Below are 14503 nucleotides of genomic sequence, written 5' to 3'. Positions count from 1 at the left end.
CTTGACCAAATGTTCACCCTATCTTTGCACAGATGTCAAAAAGTTTTCAGCAAATAGAGTCAAGAAACTGTGTAGGATTGGCTCAAGTACCAGAATAAACACTTGACTGCGGCCTGAGGGTTTCCTGTCATAACGCAGCGGTATTGAACGAAAATGTTGGCAGAGAATTCTTTGTTCAAATAAAATCTTAAGTGGAAGAGTCAACCAAGTAAACAGACAAAAGCGGAGCTCTTCTGGGCTAAGAATGAATGGGACTGAGTTAAGGAGCAAAACTTGAAAACCAGTCCCCCATAAAATATCATGTTTTTGTTTGAAAAATTATAAAGTAATTAATATTTGTTCAAGTACAAAACAATCTGGAGAGACAGTGTAGAAGCACACAAAACATAGAAGTTGGAGTCAGATGCCCTGTGTTTGAATCTTGGTCCCTACACTGTGTAGTGACCTTTCTGTATACTCACCAGTGAAGTACAAATAATGAGAGTACCTCCACCTCATGGGACTTTTGGAGGAATTAAATGACTTAATATAGTAAAGCACTCAGAACAGTGCCTGGTCATAATCAAGTGTAAGTGCAGTGTTTGTTAAATGAATAAGCTTCTCACACAACATTAGGATATAATAGTGGAAAAAACTCCAATCCTTCTAGATTTCTCTAACTGAAACCTAGGGTGGATCATGCATGGCTTTGGCATAACTCATATCAATGTATTCTCATGTTCACTAATTGATTGACAGGATTTTTGTTTTTGTTTTCTTCTTGGTTTTGTACATGTCAAAGACATGGACTGCATACACATTCATCTTTGTATTCCCAGCACAAGTAACTTTTAAATGCAGTAAGTATCAATACATGTATGTGGAGTGAATAAATTAATGAATTAAATCATTTTAGCAGCATGAAGCAAGCTAATCATTTAATTCATTTAGATTTATTTTAAAGTATCAAAATACTTAATTATATTCTAGAAAGAGGAGTAAGGCATGTACCCAAGCAGACAAGAACAAAAAGTGCTTACTCAAGTAATGGCAATGCTAAGAGGGTTTCTATCTTATAAAGTATTATGTAATAGTTAAAAGAACAAGCTAGGAATATATATCAACATACAGGGCTTGGCTTCAAGTCATTGTTTCATGAAAAAAATGAGGAGTGATACACAAATTGTGATATATGATACCATTTATGTATCAACATATCTAAAACAACATATTACACACATATACACAAACTTGTAAAAAACTGAGATAGAGGTATAGAAGAATGGTAGGGAAGGGAACAGATTAGAGGTATTGATAAAGAGAATTTAAGTCTCATTGGTGATGTTTCGATTTTTTTTAAGGCGAATGTATTGTTGCACTACTTGAGTACTTAAAGTACAACAACTTAAAGGCTGGAAAAGGGCACTGTTAGCATTGGCATGGATGTCTTCATACCAATACTTCCCCTTCATGTTCCTGCAGTAGGATTAAGAACCCTACATAACCAAATATTGAGCTGATGATACCAAAAGCCATCTTTCTCACCATTTCTTTTCAGTAAAGCGGAGGCTTATATCAATGGATCATAATGCAAAAATGTGCTTAAAACCAGCTTACTACTCAGGCTAAATACTAAACTGAGAGACCTGCAGCTTGAGAATAAATTATCCAATTTATTATCTATTAATAATAGTATTTATTATTATTTATAGAGTTTAGAAGTGAAGTCCAGTGAATTACCACATGTTTATTTTTAGAGTAACAGGAAAACTGCCATAGGGTTGACTCTATGGAGAGAAAATTAAATTAAATAAGATTATTGGCAAATTGTCTTCTCAAGAGCCCAAATATAAATCAAAGACATTATGGTGGAAGGGACTGTTGGATAATGTTGTGGACTAAAAAAGATGGAGAAAGCACTATAGAGCTCTAAAGACAGCAAAAATAATTCATGAGTTTGTCCAAAAAAAAATTTAACAAACAAAGGAGACTTCAAAGCAAGGGAAGTTATTAGGCATAAAGAGGGGCATTACATAATGATAAAGGGGCCAATTTTCCAAGACGACATAACACTTCTTAATGTGTATGCATCTAACAACAGATCATCAAAATTTTGTGAGGTAAAAATGATAGAACTGCAAGGAGAAATAGATAAGTCCACTATTATTGTTAGCCACTTCAACACCTCTCTATCGGAAATAGATCCAGCAAGCACAAAATCAGTAAGGACATAGTTGAACTCAACAACATCAACAGTCAACTAGACATAACTGACATCTATAGACTACTTCATCCAACACAGCAGAATACACCTTCTTCTCAAGCTCACGTGAAATATTCATCAAGATAAACCACATAAAACACACCATAACACTAGGCCATAAAACACACCTTAACAACTTTAGAGAACAGAAATCATTCAATGTCTGTTCTTAAACCACAAAGAAACTAAACTAGAAATCAGTAACAGAAAGACAACTGGAAAATTTCAAAGTACATGGGGATTTAACAACACACTTTAAATAACACATGATTCAAAGAAGAAATCTCAAGAGAAATTTAAAAGTATTTTGAACTAAATGAAAATGAAAACACAAATACCAAAATCTGTGGTATACATCAAAAGCAGTGCTTAGAGGGAAATTTTTAGCATTAAATATATTAGAAAAGAAAATATTTTGCATTAAATATTATATTAGGAAAGAAAAAAGATCGAAGGTCTATCTTCTAAACTTTCACCTTAGGAAACTAGAAAAAAAGAGTAAATTAAGCCATATGAGTAGAAGAAAAGAAATAATAAATTAGATCAGAAATCAATGAAATTGAAAAGAGGAAATGAATAAAGAAAATAAACAAAACCAAAAGCTGGTTCTCTGAAAAGATCAATAATATCAATAAGCCTCTAGAGAGGATAACTAACAAAAAAAGAGAGAGGACACAAATTACTAATATCAGAAATGAAAGAGGAGACATCACTATAGATTCTATAAACATTAAATGAACAATAAAGAATACCATGAACAACTCTATTCTTACAAATTTGATAACCTAGATGAAATGGACCAATGCTTTGAGAGTCACAATCTGCCAAAACTCACATGAGAAAAAACAGACAATCTGAATAGGCCTTTATCTATTAAGGAATTTGAATCAATAACTAATAACTCTCCAAAACAGAAAGCACCATGCCCAGATGGGTTCAATGATGAATTCTACCAAACATTTAAGGAAGAAATTATACCAATTCTCTACATTCTCTTTCAGAGATGAAAACAGAGAGAATGCTTCCTAACTCATTCTATGAGGCCAGCATTATACTAATACAAAACTAGACAAAGACATTACAAGAAAAGAAAACTATAGACTAATATCTCTCACGAATATAGACGCAAAAAACCTCAACAAAATCTTAGCAAATCAAATCCAAAAAAGTGTAAAAATGAATTGTACATCATGACCAAATGAGATTCAACCCAAGTATGCAAGACTGGTTCAACATTTGAAAATTAATGTGTTCCATCACATTAACAAGCTAAAAAAGAAAAATCACTTGATCATATCAACAGACACAGAAAAAGCATTTGACAAAAGCCAACAATCACTCATGAAAAATCTATTAGTGAACTAGAAATAGAGAGGAACTTTCTCAACTTGATAAAAATATCTACAAAAAACCTACAGCTAATGTCACACTTAATGGTGAGAAGCTAGAAGACTTTCCATTAGATTAGGAACAAGCCAAAGATATCTCCTCTCATCACTCATTTTCAACACTGTAGTGGAAGTCCTATAAATGCAATAGGACAAAAAAAGAATATGAGATATACTCATTGCGAAGAAAGAGATAAAACTGTCTTTGTTTGCAGATGATATGTTCTCCTATGTAGAAAATCCAAAAAGAATTGACAGAACAACTCCTGGAAGAAATAAGCAATTATAGCAAGGTCACAGGATACAAGACTAATATACAAAAGTCAGTTGCTTTCCTATGTACCAGAAATGAATAAGTGAAATTTTAAATTAAAAACACAATACATTTACATTAGCACCCCCCAAAAATGAAGTACTTAGGTATAAATGTAACAAAATATGTATAAGGTTTATATGGGGAAAACCATAAAACTCTAATAAATGGGCTAAAAGAACTAAATAAATGGGGAGATATTCCATGTTCATGGATAGGAAGATTCAATATTGTCAAGATGTCAGTTCTTCCCAAAACGATCTACAGATATAAGCCCAATCAAAATCCCAGAAGGCCATTTTATGGATATTAACAAAAGATTCTAAAGTTTATATGGAGAGGCAAAAGACCCAAGATAGGAAACACAATATTGAAGTTGGAGGACTGACACTACCTGACTTTAAGACTTATGATGAAGCTACAATAATCAAGACATTGTGGTATTGGTGAAAGAACAGACTAATAGATGGATGGAACAGAATAGAAAGCCTAAAAATAGAACCACATAAATATAGTCAACTTATCTTTAACAAAGGAGTAAAGGCAATACAATGGAGAAAGGACAGTTTCTTCAACAAGTAGTGTTAGAACAACTGGACACCTATATGCAAAAAAGTGAATCTAGACGCAGACATTACACCCTTTACAAAAATCCACTCAAAATGGATCACAGAACTAAATATAAAATGCAAAACAATAAAACTCCTAAAAGAAAGATAACATAGGAGCAAAACCAGATGACCTTGAGTTTTGTGATAAATTTTTAGATATAATACCAAAGTCATAATCCAGGAAAGAAAGAACTGAGGAACCAGATTTCATTAAAAGTAAAATTTTCTGCTATGTGAAAGACACTGCCAAGAGAATAAAGAGACAGAGTGGGACAAAATGTTTGCAAAATACATATCTGATAAAGCCTGTTATCCAAAATATACAAAAAAAAACAAAAAACAAAAAATTCTCTTAAAACTCAACAGAAAGAAAACAACCCAATTAAAAAATAGGCCAAAGACCTTAACAAACACTTCACCAAAGAAGATATACAGATGTCAAATAAGCATATGAAAACATACTTCACATAATTTGTCATCAGGGAAATTTAAGTCAAAACAATAATGAGCTACCACTACACACCTATTAGAATGGCCAAAATCTAAAGCACTGAGAAACACAAATGCTGGCAAGGACGTGAAACAAGAGGAACTCTCATTTATTGAGAGTGGGACTGTAAAATGGTACAGCCACTCTGGAAGACAATTTGGTGGTTTCTTACAAAACTAAACATACTCTTACCAAGCAATTGCACTCCTTGCTATTTGCCCTAAGGAGTTGAAAATTGATGTGCACACAAATACCTGCAGACAGATCTTTTATAGCAGCTTTATTTGTAATTGCCAAAACCTGGAAGCAACCATGATGTCCTTTAGTAGGTGAATGGATAAATAAACTGTGGAATATCCAGACAATGGAATGTTATACAGCACTAAAAAGAAATGAGCTTTTCACATGCAAGAAGGTTAAATGCATATTGCTAAGGGAAAAACCTAATTTGAAAAGGCTTCCTACTGTATGATTCCCACTACATGACATTCTGGAAAAGGCAAAATACTATGGTGACAATATAAATATTAGTGGTTGACAGGAGTTGGGGAGGAGGAAGGGACGAATAGGCAGAGCACAGAGGATTTGGAAGGGCAGCAAAAATACTCTGTATGATACTCTTAACCATGGATACATGTCATTATACATTTGTCCAAACCCAATGAATGTTACAAAACCAAGAATGAACCCTAATGTAAACTATGGACTTCGGTGATTATGATGTGTCGATGTAGGTTCATCAGTTGTACCACTCTGGTGGAGGACTGTGATAATAGGGGAAGCTATGTATGTGTCATGGCAGGAGGTACATGGGAAATCTCTGTACCTTCCTCTCAATTTTGCTGTAAACCTAAAATTGCTCTAAAAAATAATAAAACCTTTAAAAAATTTGAATGTTCATTGTTTCTGTTTTGAAAGCCATACCAGGGAGAATGATGCTGCCAAGTCAGTTTTCATTTTTAGACGATGACACCAACTCTACTCAACTTCAGAAAGAAATATGCTTTCCTTAAAAATACTTCATTTCTATTCAGTTTCTTCTGCGGTCTGCTTATGATGGTGTCTTTCGAATTCCAAAAGACTTTTCCCACCATCCCCAGCTTCTGTCAGAAGGGTCAATTCTCTAGTTGTCCAGGCATAACCCATTCATTTAGCACATCTATAACTTGATACCTGCATGCTAATTGATAGAATGTCCCTTCCCTGCACTACACTAAAAACTCCACTAGTGCTGCAGCCAGTTAGGTCTGTCCTGTTTTACTGCTTTTCAACTAGCACCTAGCATAGTGCCTGGCATACAGCAGGTGCTCAATAAATATTTGGTTAATGAATACATGAACAAAAAATTAGATGAACATAGAGTAAATTATGCTAAGTGAAATAAGCCAGACAGAGAAAGACAAATACCACATGGTATCAGTTACATGTGGAATCAAAAAAATAAGTTGAATTCATAGAAACAGAGAGCAGAGAAGTGGTTACCAGGGGCTGGAGGATGGGGAAATAGGGAGAGGTTGGTAAAAGGATACAAACTTTTGGGTATAAGGTGAATAAGGTCTGAGGATCTAATGTATAATATTGTGACTATAATAGATAACATTGTACAGTACTGTATAATTGAAATTTGCTAGGAGAGTAGAACTTAAACGTTCTTGCCAAAAAGAAAGGCAAATAAGTGAGGTGATAGATACGTTAATTAACTTGATGGGGGGTGGAATTCTTTTACCATGCACATATACATCAAATCATCATATTGTACACTTTAAATATCTTACAATTTTATTTGTCAGTTATACCTCAATAAAGATAGAAAAAATGAGGCTAACAATGTAATATAATTAAAAATCCATCAATACCTACTTAGCCTAGTGTCTTCTAAATCGTATGTTTCAACTGTATTACAATATTTCCCAACCATATTCCATCCAATGTATTCACTACAAATGCTGTCACAGTGTAAAACATGCAAAGAATAATAGCTTGGCATCATCTGTTATGACTGGTTCATTTAGCAAACAGTTATATACTGAATGTTTAGTATATTCCTAGCACTGAGCTAGTACAGAGGTAAGCCAGTGAGAAATGATCTTTTCCTTCTTAATACAAGGCCAGTAGCCTGCATTTATAGGACTGGCAGGTCATGATGACTTCTCCTTTAAAGGTATTAAGGCAATTTCTGACCACTTCCTGGTTCAGTCCTAGTATTAGTAAAGGAATGCAATGGGCTATTCAACCGATTACTTTTTGGCTAATTCATTTTTTTTTTTTTTTCTCAGCTTAAGAGAGGTCATTTCTCCCCACCCCATACCCCTACTTCCTGAGTGGTATCTTTTTTCTCTGCCTCTTCTCTTTTCTGTCTCATACCAAGGGAAATCCAGTTTTCCTGGGTGACTTCTTCATAGGCATTATTGTCTCCCACTTCTAACTTGGAGGAGAGGTGGGGAAACTGCCTCTTGGCCCCTAACTGTGTCTTCTCATTGCTGCCTTAAATGTGGAGTTAGTATCACCCATCCATTTACGTCACACACTTCTAATCACCCTTGATCTTGAATTCTCCATTAGGATTCATTTTTACCTTCCTAGATGTTTTATCACTTGGCTCACATCTTTTTCCTCCAACCCTCTATTGTTTCTTTTTGGAATTTAAACTGAATTTCCTATTATGAGAAAGGAAGTATAGTGGTGGAGGGCACAGATTCTGGAGTCACACCCCTTGGATTTGAATCCTACTCCACCACTTCTTAACTGTGATTAAGGCAATTTAACATCTCTGAACCTCAGTTTCCTCATTTGTAAATTGAAAGTAATAATAATGTCTACATTATAAGGCTTAAATGAGTTAAGACCCATAAAACACTTAGTCACTGGCACATAGAAAGCACTCCCGAATACCAGTATTATCATTATCCTTGGTAACATTAATATCCATATTTTTGACTATTGACTTTCAATTTCTGGACATATTGGCATCCACACATAGTTCTACCTTGAAGCAGCTTATCACACAGCCCTACTTTAAGATTTCAAACCTGATATTTTTCTCCAATTACAAAAATTCTTCTCCTCATCTTTCTCACTCTTGAAAACTCCCAGAACATTCTATTTTCTTGCCTTAAATCACTGATTCAAGCAAGCACTGGCAATCAAACTTCCTAATCTTTAACTCTAATAATTTTCTAATATGAATCTTCGAGTCTTAGTCAGTCTAATCTTAATCTCTTCACTCTTCCTTGAACATATACACTTACAAGCTCTCCTCAATGTCCAGAGATCAATAATCTTACTTGTCCTTTAACAGCCAAATGAATGATTTATCAACATCTATCTTGAGCTCCTCTTTGTAAATATTGCTGAATAAAGGTACTTCGTTTCTATTACTCAAAACTAAAACAGAACCACGCCAACAGTAGTGGTCCAACAAATGCTTTCTAAGAGTAAATTTGGGAAGACTTCCTTTATGTTTAGGATGCTATTCTGATAATAATGATATGAAAGCATTTGTATTTTAATTAGAGTATTCTTGGTGCTATATGCACTTTTGAAGTAACTTTCAAGAATGAAGTAGCATTTGTCATATATCTACTTTTGCATACCATCTCTGATTTATAAGGATTGCAATTAAAGAAAATCTAACCTATGTTGACTAACAATCAGCTACCGACTAGCTGTATGCTCTTTAGAAACTCATTATGTCTTTGGGACTTGTGTATCTGTAAAATGAGGGAGCTGGGCTAGAATAAACTGGCTTTTAGAGGACTCCAAGGGGGTCATTCACTTAAGAATTAGACTAAGGAGACTGTAAGCATAAAGAAAATCATATTAATGCAGGGGGGAATGTTCAAGAAACCAGAACCAAAGTCAGACGGGAATAGTAATTCTAATTACGCACCGGAGAATTCACTCGTCCACACAAAGGACTTCAAACTGTAACTATGACTAAATGATGTCAGTTGGAAAGTTAAGGTTACTGTCAGTTGTCCCGTTTTCTCACATAACGTCTTGTCACAGTACCTCAACTAATTTAAAATGTAATTAAAACCCCCTGAAGCTGAATACATATGTTCAACATCAGTTAAATACATTCATCCTTTGGGGAAAACAATCATGTTCTAGAAATACACAAAGCGATTATTTTTTATGAAGAATTAATTTCAGTAGGAGGGGTACACATACCATTAATAAATAGTTGGGAATCATTTTCATCAAAAGGGCATAGCAGTTGTAAAGAATTATATGTTAGCTATCTACAGGGAGAGTGAATTTTTTTGTTAAATGTCTTTTGGGTTAATATTCTTTTGGTGTAAATGTGTATTAAATATGCATGTCAACTCCTTTGAACTCTCTGTTAAGGTAAAAACTCCCCACTCCCTCCTTTCCTGCTCGTAAGTAGAGGGCTCTTGAAATTAGAGAACTCACAAACAGGGAGCAAAAAAGCAGACATTCAGATCTTCGGTTCCTTGTCTAGGTGTGATATCAGAACTCCAGAGAGAACCCTAAACTCACGTCAGCTTGTTATAAAATACACTTATTGCTAGAATTCAAATGTGAAATGATGTTTAAATGTATTTCTGTCTTCAGATATAAATGTGTTTGGCTGCTTAGAGTTTAGTGTAGATAGAAAGAGAAATTAAAACATATATTCTATGAAAGTTCAAGTCTGAAATACACTATGCAAGTCAAACCAAAATCATTAGGTAAATATGTAATTTAGATGATTTTAAAAACATGAAAGCCTTACTTAAAGCAACATACTTCTTCAGAAATTATATAACTGTGATGTCTAAGTTTTTCTTTTGCTTTAAACTGTTTACACCTATTTCTTATACACTTACAAAAATATAGTAAACAAAAAGGGAACTTTTAAACTTTGTTTAGAATTACCATTATATAATTATTAAATAAACATGCATGTAGGGAAAAGACAAAATCATGTAGAAAATTTGTAACTGCATCATATATATATGTACATATAGAATTTTGACAACTTTTACCGTTTTTCTTTTGAAAGAAAATTTTAATTTGGTATATATTATATATAATATATATGATAGAAATGTAAAAATACAATCAGAACAAATCTGTTTCTTTAAAGTTAAATAGTTAATGAACAATGTTCACATTGTTCCCAAGATTAGTATGACTTGTGTCTAATATTAAAAGCGTTAGTCAAATAGTATGCAATTATAATATCCAACCCCATTCAATACGGAGTATTATAAATAAAATATATATTGTTAAAACATCATCATATAAGTTATACGAAAATATCACCATTTCTTAGAGGAAGCAAGGGCTGATTAAAATCTATAAAATATTAGATGGTCTCCATTTACAATTAAACCAACAAGAAAGGATCGGGGAAAGGAGCCTACCTTCCATTGCCCTTTTAAAGAAGACCTTACAGCTCCCACAGGTAAGGACACCATAATGACAGCCTGATGCTTCATCCCCACAGATTAAACAAATCTTCTGAGGTAATGACTCGAAGCTGTACTGTGGGCTCTGGCTGGCTTCTGAATCCGGCCTTGAAATGCAAAACAAAGTACTCCATTTATTTTTAGGTGCACCACTATCTAATACTAAAGTTTTCTTAATCCAGAATTGACAGAGTGAAAGGGTTTTTAGAAAATAGAAGCGAATACACTTGAAAGACATGCAAACTAAACTTGATGTACTACCTGTGACTGGATTCATCAGACTGTCAAAGTTATTAGCCTTTCATCAGGAGCACCAACACGAAAGAATAATAAAGAATTAATATATAATTTTATATCCAGAAAAACATCTTTCTACAAAACTCCTTATAGAGAATCAATTCAGTCTTTGACAAATCAAATGTTTTGACCTTGTACGCTGGGTAACGATAAACGTGGTTTTGCTTTAAGAGTACAATCATACTTAGAGATGCTACTGAGTTTTTAAAACTCAACTCTGTAATTAAACAAGAATAGGTGTTTGTCATTTTAAAGTATTGTTCAGTATGCTGCCACTGTTTTGACTATTCACAAAACAAGATTCCAAACCGAGAGCATTTTTTTCTTTTTTCTTTAAAATTCCATTACTCCCGTAGGTAAATTAAAATGTTTTTTAAAACCTGTGTGAAAAAAAGTTGCAGCGAACTCGAAACAATATTAGAATACAAGGTACTGCAGTGATTGATGTTTCAATCCATAATGTAAACATATTACACATAAATTAATTTTAATCTTGAGATTCGTATGAAAATGAAGCGGTTGAGTGTCCAGACCCCTGAGACGGTTCTGCTTTGGGTTCTGGCCCGCTACCCAACATCCAGTGCCACCCCTCCCGGGAGAACGGGGCGTTAATGTCTCCTCTCCAAGACAGACATTCCCAGTAATCGTCCTTCTACGAAGAAAAGCATTTTATAAGGCCCCCGACTCGCCGCACCCCTTCCGCTCCGCGGGGCTACAGCGGACCTAGAGTGACGCTGCACTTTTAGAAATCACGGCTGGTCTCGTCTTGGGATCGCGCAGATCTGAAAAGTTTAGAAACCTATTTTCGGGGAGGTACGCTCCGGAAACAGCATATTCTGCGCCCCCTTGGTGTCCCCCCAAAAAATGAGGAGAAGAGGTAAGGAAAAGGAAGCCAACCTGCGCTGTGCCCCGCCCCGGCCACCCACCCCTCGCGGCTACTCGGGGGAGCCGGAGCCGGAGCCGGAGCCGGAGCCGGGCGCTGAGGGCCGGGAGCTGGCGGCGGCCAGCGGCCGCACCGCTATTCTCGCGACGCGCCGGGCGCGCCCCGCCCCGGGCCCTCACCTCAGGTAGTTGAGATAGGGCTGGTAGACCTGCGGCAGGCCCTCCTTGAGCACCGCGGCCTGGTAGCCGAGCTGCGGGAGCCCGTTGAGGCCGAGCGGCGGGTAGAGCGCTGGGGCCGCCCCGGCGGCGGCGGCGGCGGCGGCGGCCGAGGCCGAGGTGGACGGCAGGCCGTCCCGCGGCAGCAGGCAGGCGCCTGCGCCCGGCCCCTTGCAGGGGGGCGGCGCGAACGGGCCCTGCTGGGGCGGCGCGCCCTCCGCCTTGTACAGGATGCACTCCAGGGTCGACCCCGACGAGGACGCGGACGAGACAGACGCACCGAGAGGTGCGCCGACGGCCGCCCCTTCCCCGGGTCTGGACGACGGCGCTCGCGTAGGCAGCGCCGGCGGCGCCAGCGGGAAATCCGGGAAGACGGCGGGGTTGGTACCCGCCACCAGGTACGGCCGCGGGGAGCGCGCGGCGGCCTCGGCGCCTTCCTCCTCCTCCTTGATCTTCAGGGCGGGCGGCTGGAAGTCTCCATAGAGCGGGAATGCGTCGTCCTTGGGCTCGGCGTCGGGCTGGTACGCGCAGTCGGGGAAGTCGCCGGCCGCGATCTGGGCGGACGAGGCCGAGGGCGGGCACCGCGGCGGGGCAAAGGCGCTGACAGCCGCGGCCCCGCCGTCATAGTTATCCCCCTCTAGCAGCTGCCGGGTGCGGGCGGCCAGGAAGGCCGAGTTGAGCGGCAGGATGGGCACGTGGATAAAATCCATCACCGTAGTGGCCAGCGGGGAGCGCCCGGGCGCCGCTGGCGCGTCGTGCTCCGCCAGGGCGACCCTGGGCGCCGTGAAGCGGGAATCTTCCTTGGGGACCAGGGCGACGCCTCCTGCGGCCGACCCTGGAGCAACGGTCGCGGCTCCTCCTCCGGCCGCCGGGCCTCCCGCAGGCCGGATTTTGCCCTTCAGAGGCGGACCCACGGAGCCCTCGGACTCGGAGCCATCCTCCTCCTCTACCTCCACCACAGCGGGCTGCGGAGAGGGCTTCACTGCGGCCCCGGGCCAGTGATGGCTCCCGGCCGTCGGGGGCAGCAGCTGCCGGGACGGTGCCAGGCCCCTGGGCAGCACTTTCTGGGCAGCTGCCGTCCCGGAGCTGTCACCAACCTTGCCTTCTGGTCGGCTCATGAGCGGGGGCAATACCCCCTGGGTGGCAGGGGCAGTCCGGGCGTCTTGGGGAAGCTCGGGGCTGAAGAGGCACCAAGGGCTGGTGGCCTCGCAGACGGGCGGGCTGGCGTGGCTCTGCCCAGGACCCGAGGGCGCCAGTAGCGTGTCCAAGACACTGTCCAGCAGTCCGCTGTCCTTTTCTGGGGGTCTAGAGGTGCCACCTCCAGCACCCTCTGTGGCTTCAACTCTGGAATACGCCCCCTCCACGTCTGACAGCGAACGCTGGTCCTGAGTCTTCCCGTCTGGGTCCTGACCCTGGCAGGGCCGAGGGAAGAGCAGCCCGTCCAGGGAGAGGGGTATGACCGAGGCTGCAGGCGACGCGTCCGAGGTCTCGCTCGCCTGAAAGGGGCCTGTGTCCCGGCGTCCCAGCAGAGGGGATCCGACCTGGGTGGGGGAGGACGCTCTGCCCGCCACGTGGGGAGCCCGCGGATCCTTTGCCTTCCGCTCAGTCATGACGACCTGGACTCCCCTTTTCTCCTCCCCTGTCTCTGGGGAGGAGGGATAGGGGAAGGACGAGGGGGTGTCAGGAATACAAGAGCAGCGGGGGGAGGAAATAGGTGTTGAATTTGGCTGGACCGGACGGTGGAGAGGGGGGTGAAATCTCCACCTCCTGGGTCGGAAGGGGGCGGCACCGATCAGCTACTGCCCTTGCCCTCGGTCCGGTAGGCAGGGGAGGGGTGGCAGTTGCTCCGTCCTTGAGGCAGGTGGGGAGAGCAGGCGAAGGCAGTTGTAGGGATCTCGCTTCCTGACTGGGAGAGTTCTCCAAGAGAGTTCCCCGACTTCAGTCTGCGGACAGGAGACGCAGAGTACTCACAAGTCGGCACTCGAGTGGCGGCGGCTTCGAAAGCGATGCAAAGCGGCTCTCTCTCTCGACTGTTTCTCCCGCTTCAGTGCCGTGTTGCTCCCAATCCCCGACTGCATTCCACTTCCCTTCTCACTAAAACCCTGGGGCTACTTTGGCCTCTCGGCAGAGCCCATCCTCAGGAACAGCCTTGTTTCTGCCGGCTGCCTATAGCTGGCGACAACCATCTCTGCAGCTCTCACATTTCTCGGCAGTCCGGGGGGACGAAACGCCTGTAGTTGCAGATTCCACTCAAATGCCAAGTGAAACTAGTTCTCACTGAGAATGCTGCTCACACACCAGACCCTCGCTCACTCAAATATTACTAGGCTTAACTGGAGTAGTGACAGCCAGTAGACTAGCCCCACCGCTTTCTAACAACGCCTCCTCCCTATCTGGAGGCCCCGCCCAAAGTCCCTCCCTGCCCCAATTATGGACCAGATCTGAAATTGTGGAGTTGGTATTTCCAACCGCTAGTCTGAATAACAGGTACTGTGGGATGGAACTTCATAAGCATATGAGATTTTGTACGACCAATTAAGAATTATGCCCAATCTAACTGGAAAAGCGAATGGATTCTATCAGAAGCTGAATTCTCAGGATTTCAGTTTTGTAAAGATTTTACATAGAGGAAAATATTTGGCTATGT

General features: G+C 40.6%; 1 protein-coding gene across 2 annotated transcripts in view; it reads right to left on the bottom strand.

The window, feature by feature from the left end:
• The window catches only part of PGR (progesterone receptor), a 99871-nt gene extending 85677 nt beyond the window's left edge, over positions 1–14194 (bottom strand). The window contains exons 1-2 of one of the 2 annotated variants that reach the window (XM_068555141.1): positions 11821–14194; positions 10417–10568 (exon numbers count right to left, since the gene is read on the bottom strand). In XM_068555141.1, coding sequence (XP_068411242.1) covers positions 10417–10568; positions 11821–13466 — 1798 coding nt within the window. In that variant the 5' untranslated portion in view covers positions 13467–14194. Of the gene's footprint in view, positions 1–10416; positions 10569–11655 lie in introns of both variants that reach the window. The other variant, XM_068555142.1, reaches the window with a different exon arrangement.
• Between the last annotated feature and the right edge of the window lie 309 nt (positions 14195–14503).

Source organism: Eschrichtius robustus, chromosome 11 (assembly GCF_028021215.1).
Source record: "Eschrichtius robustus isolate mEscRob2 chromosome 11, mEscRob2.pri, whole genome shotgun sequence".
In the NCBI taxonomy this organism is placed as follows: domain Eukaryota; kingdom Metazoa; phylum Chordata; class Mammalia; order Artiodactyla; family Eschrichtiidae; genus Eschrichtius; species Eschrichtius robustus.
This window is presented reverse-complemented; position numbering and strand designations above follow the sequence as displayed.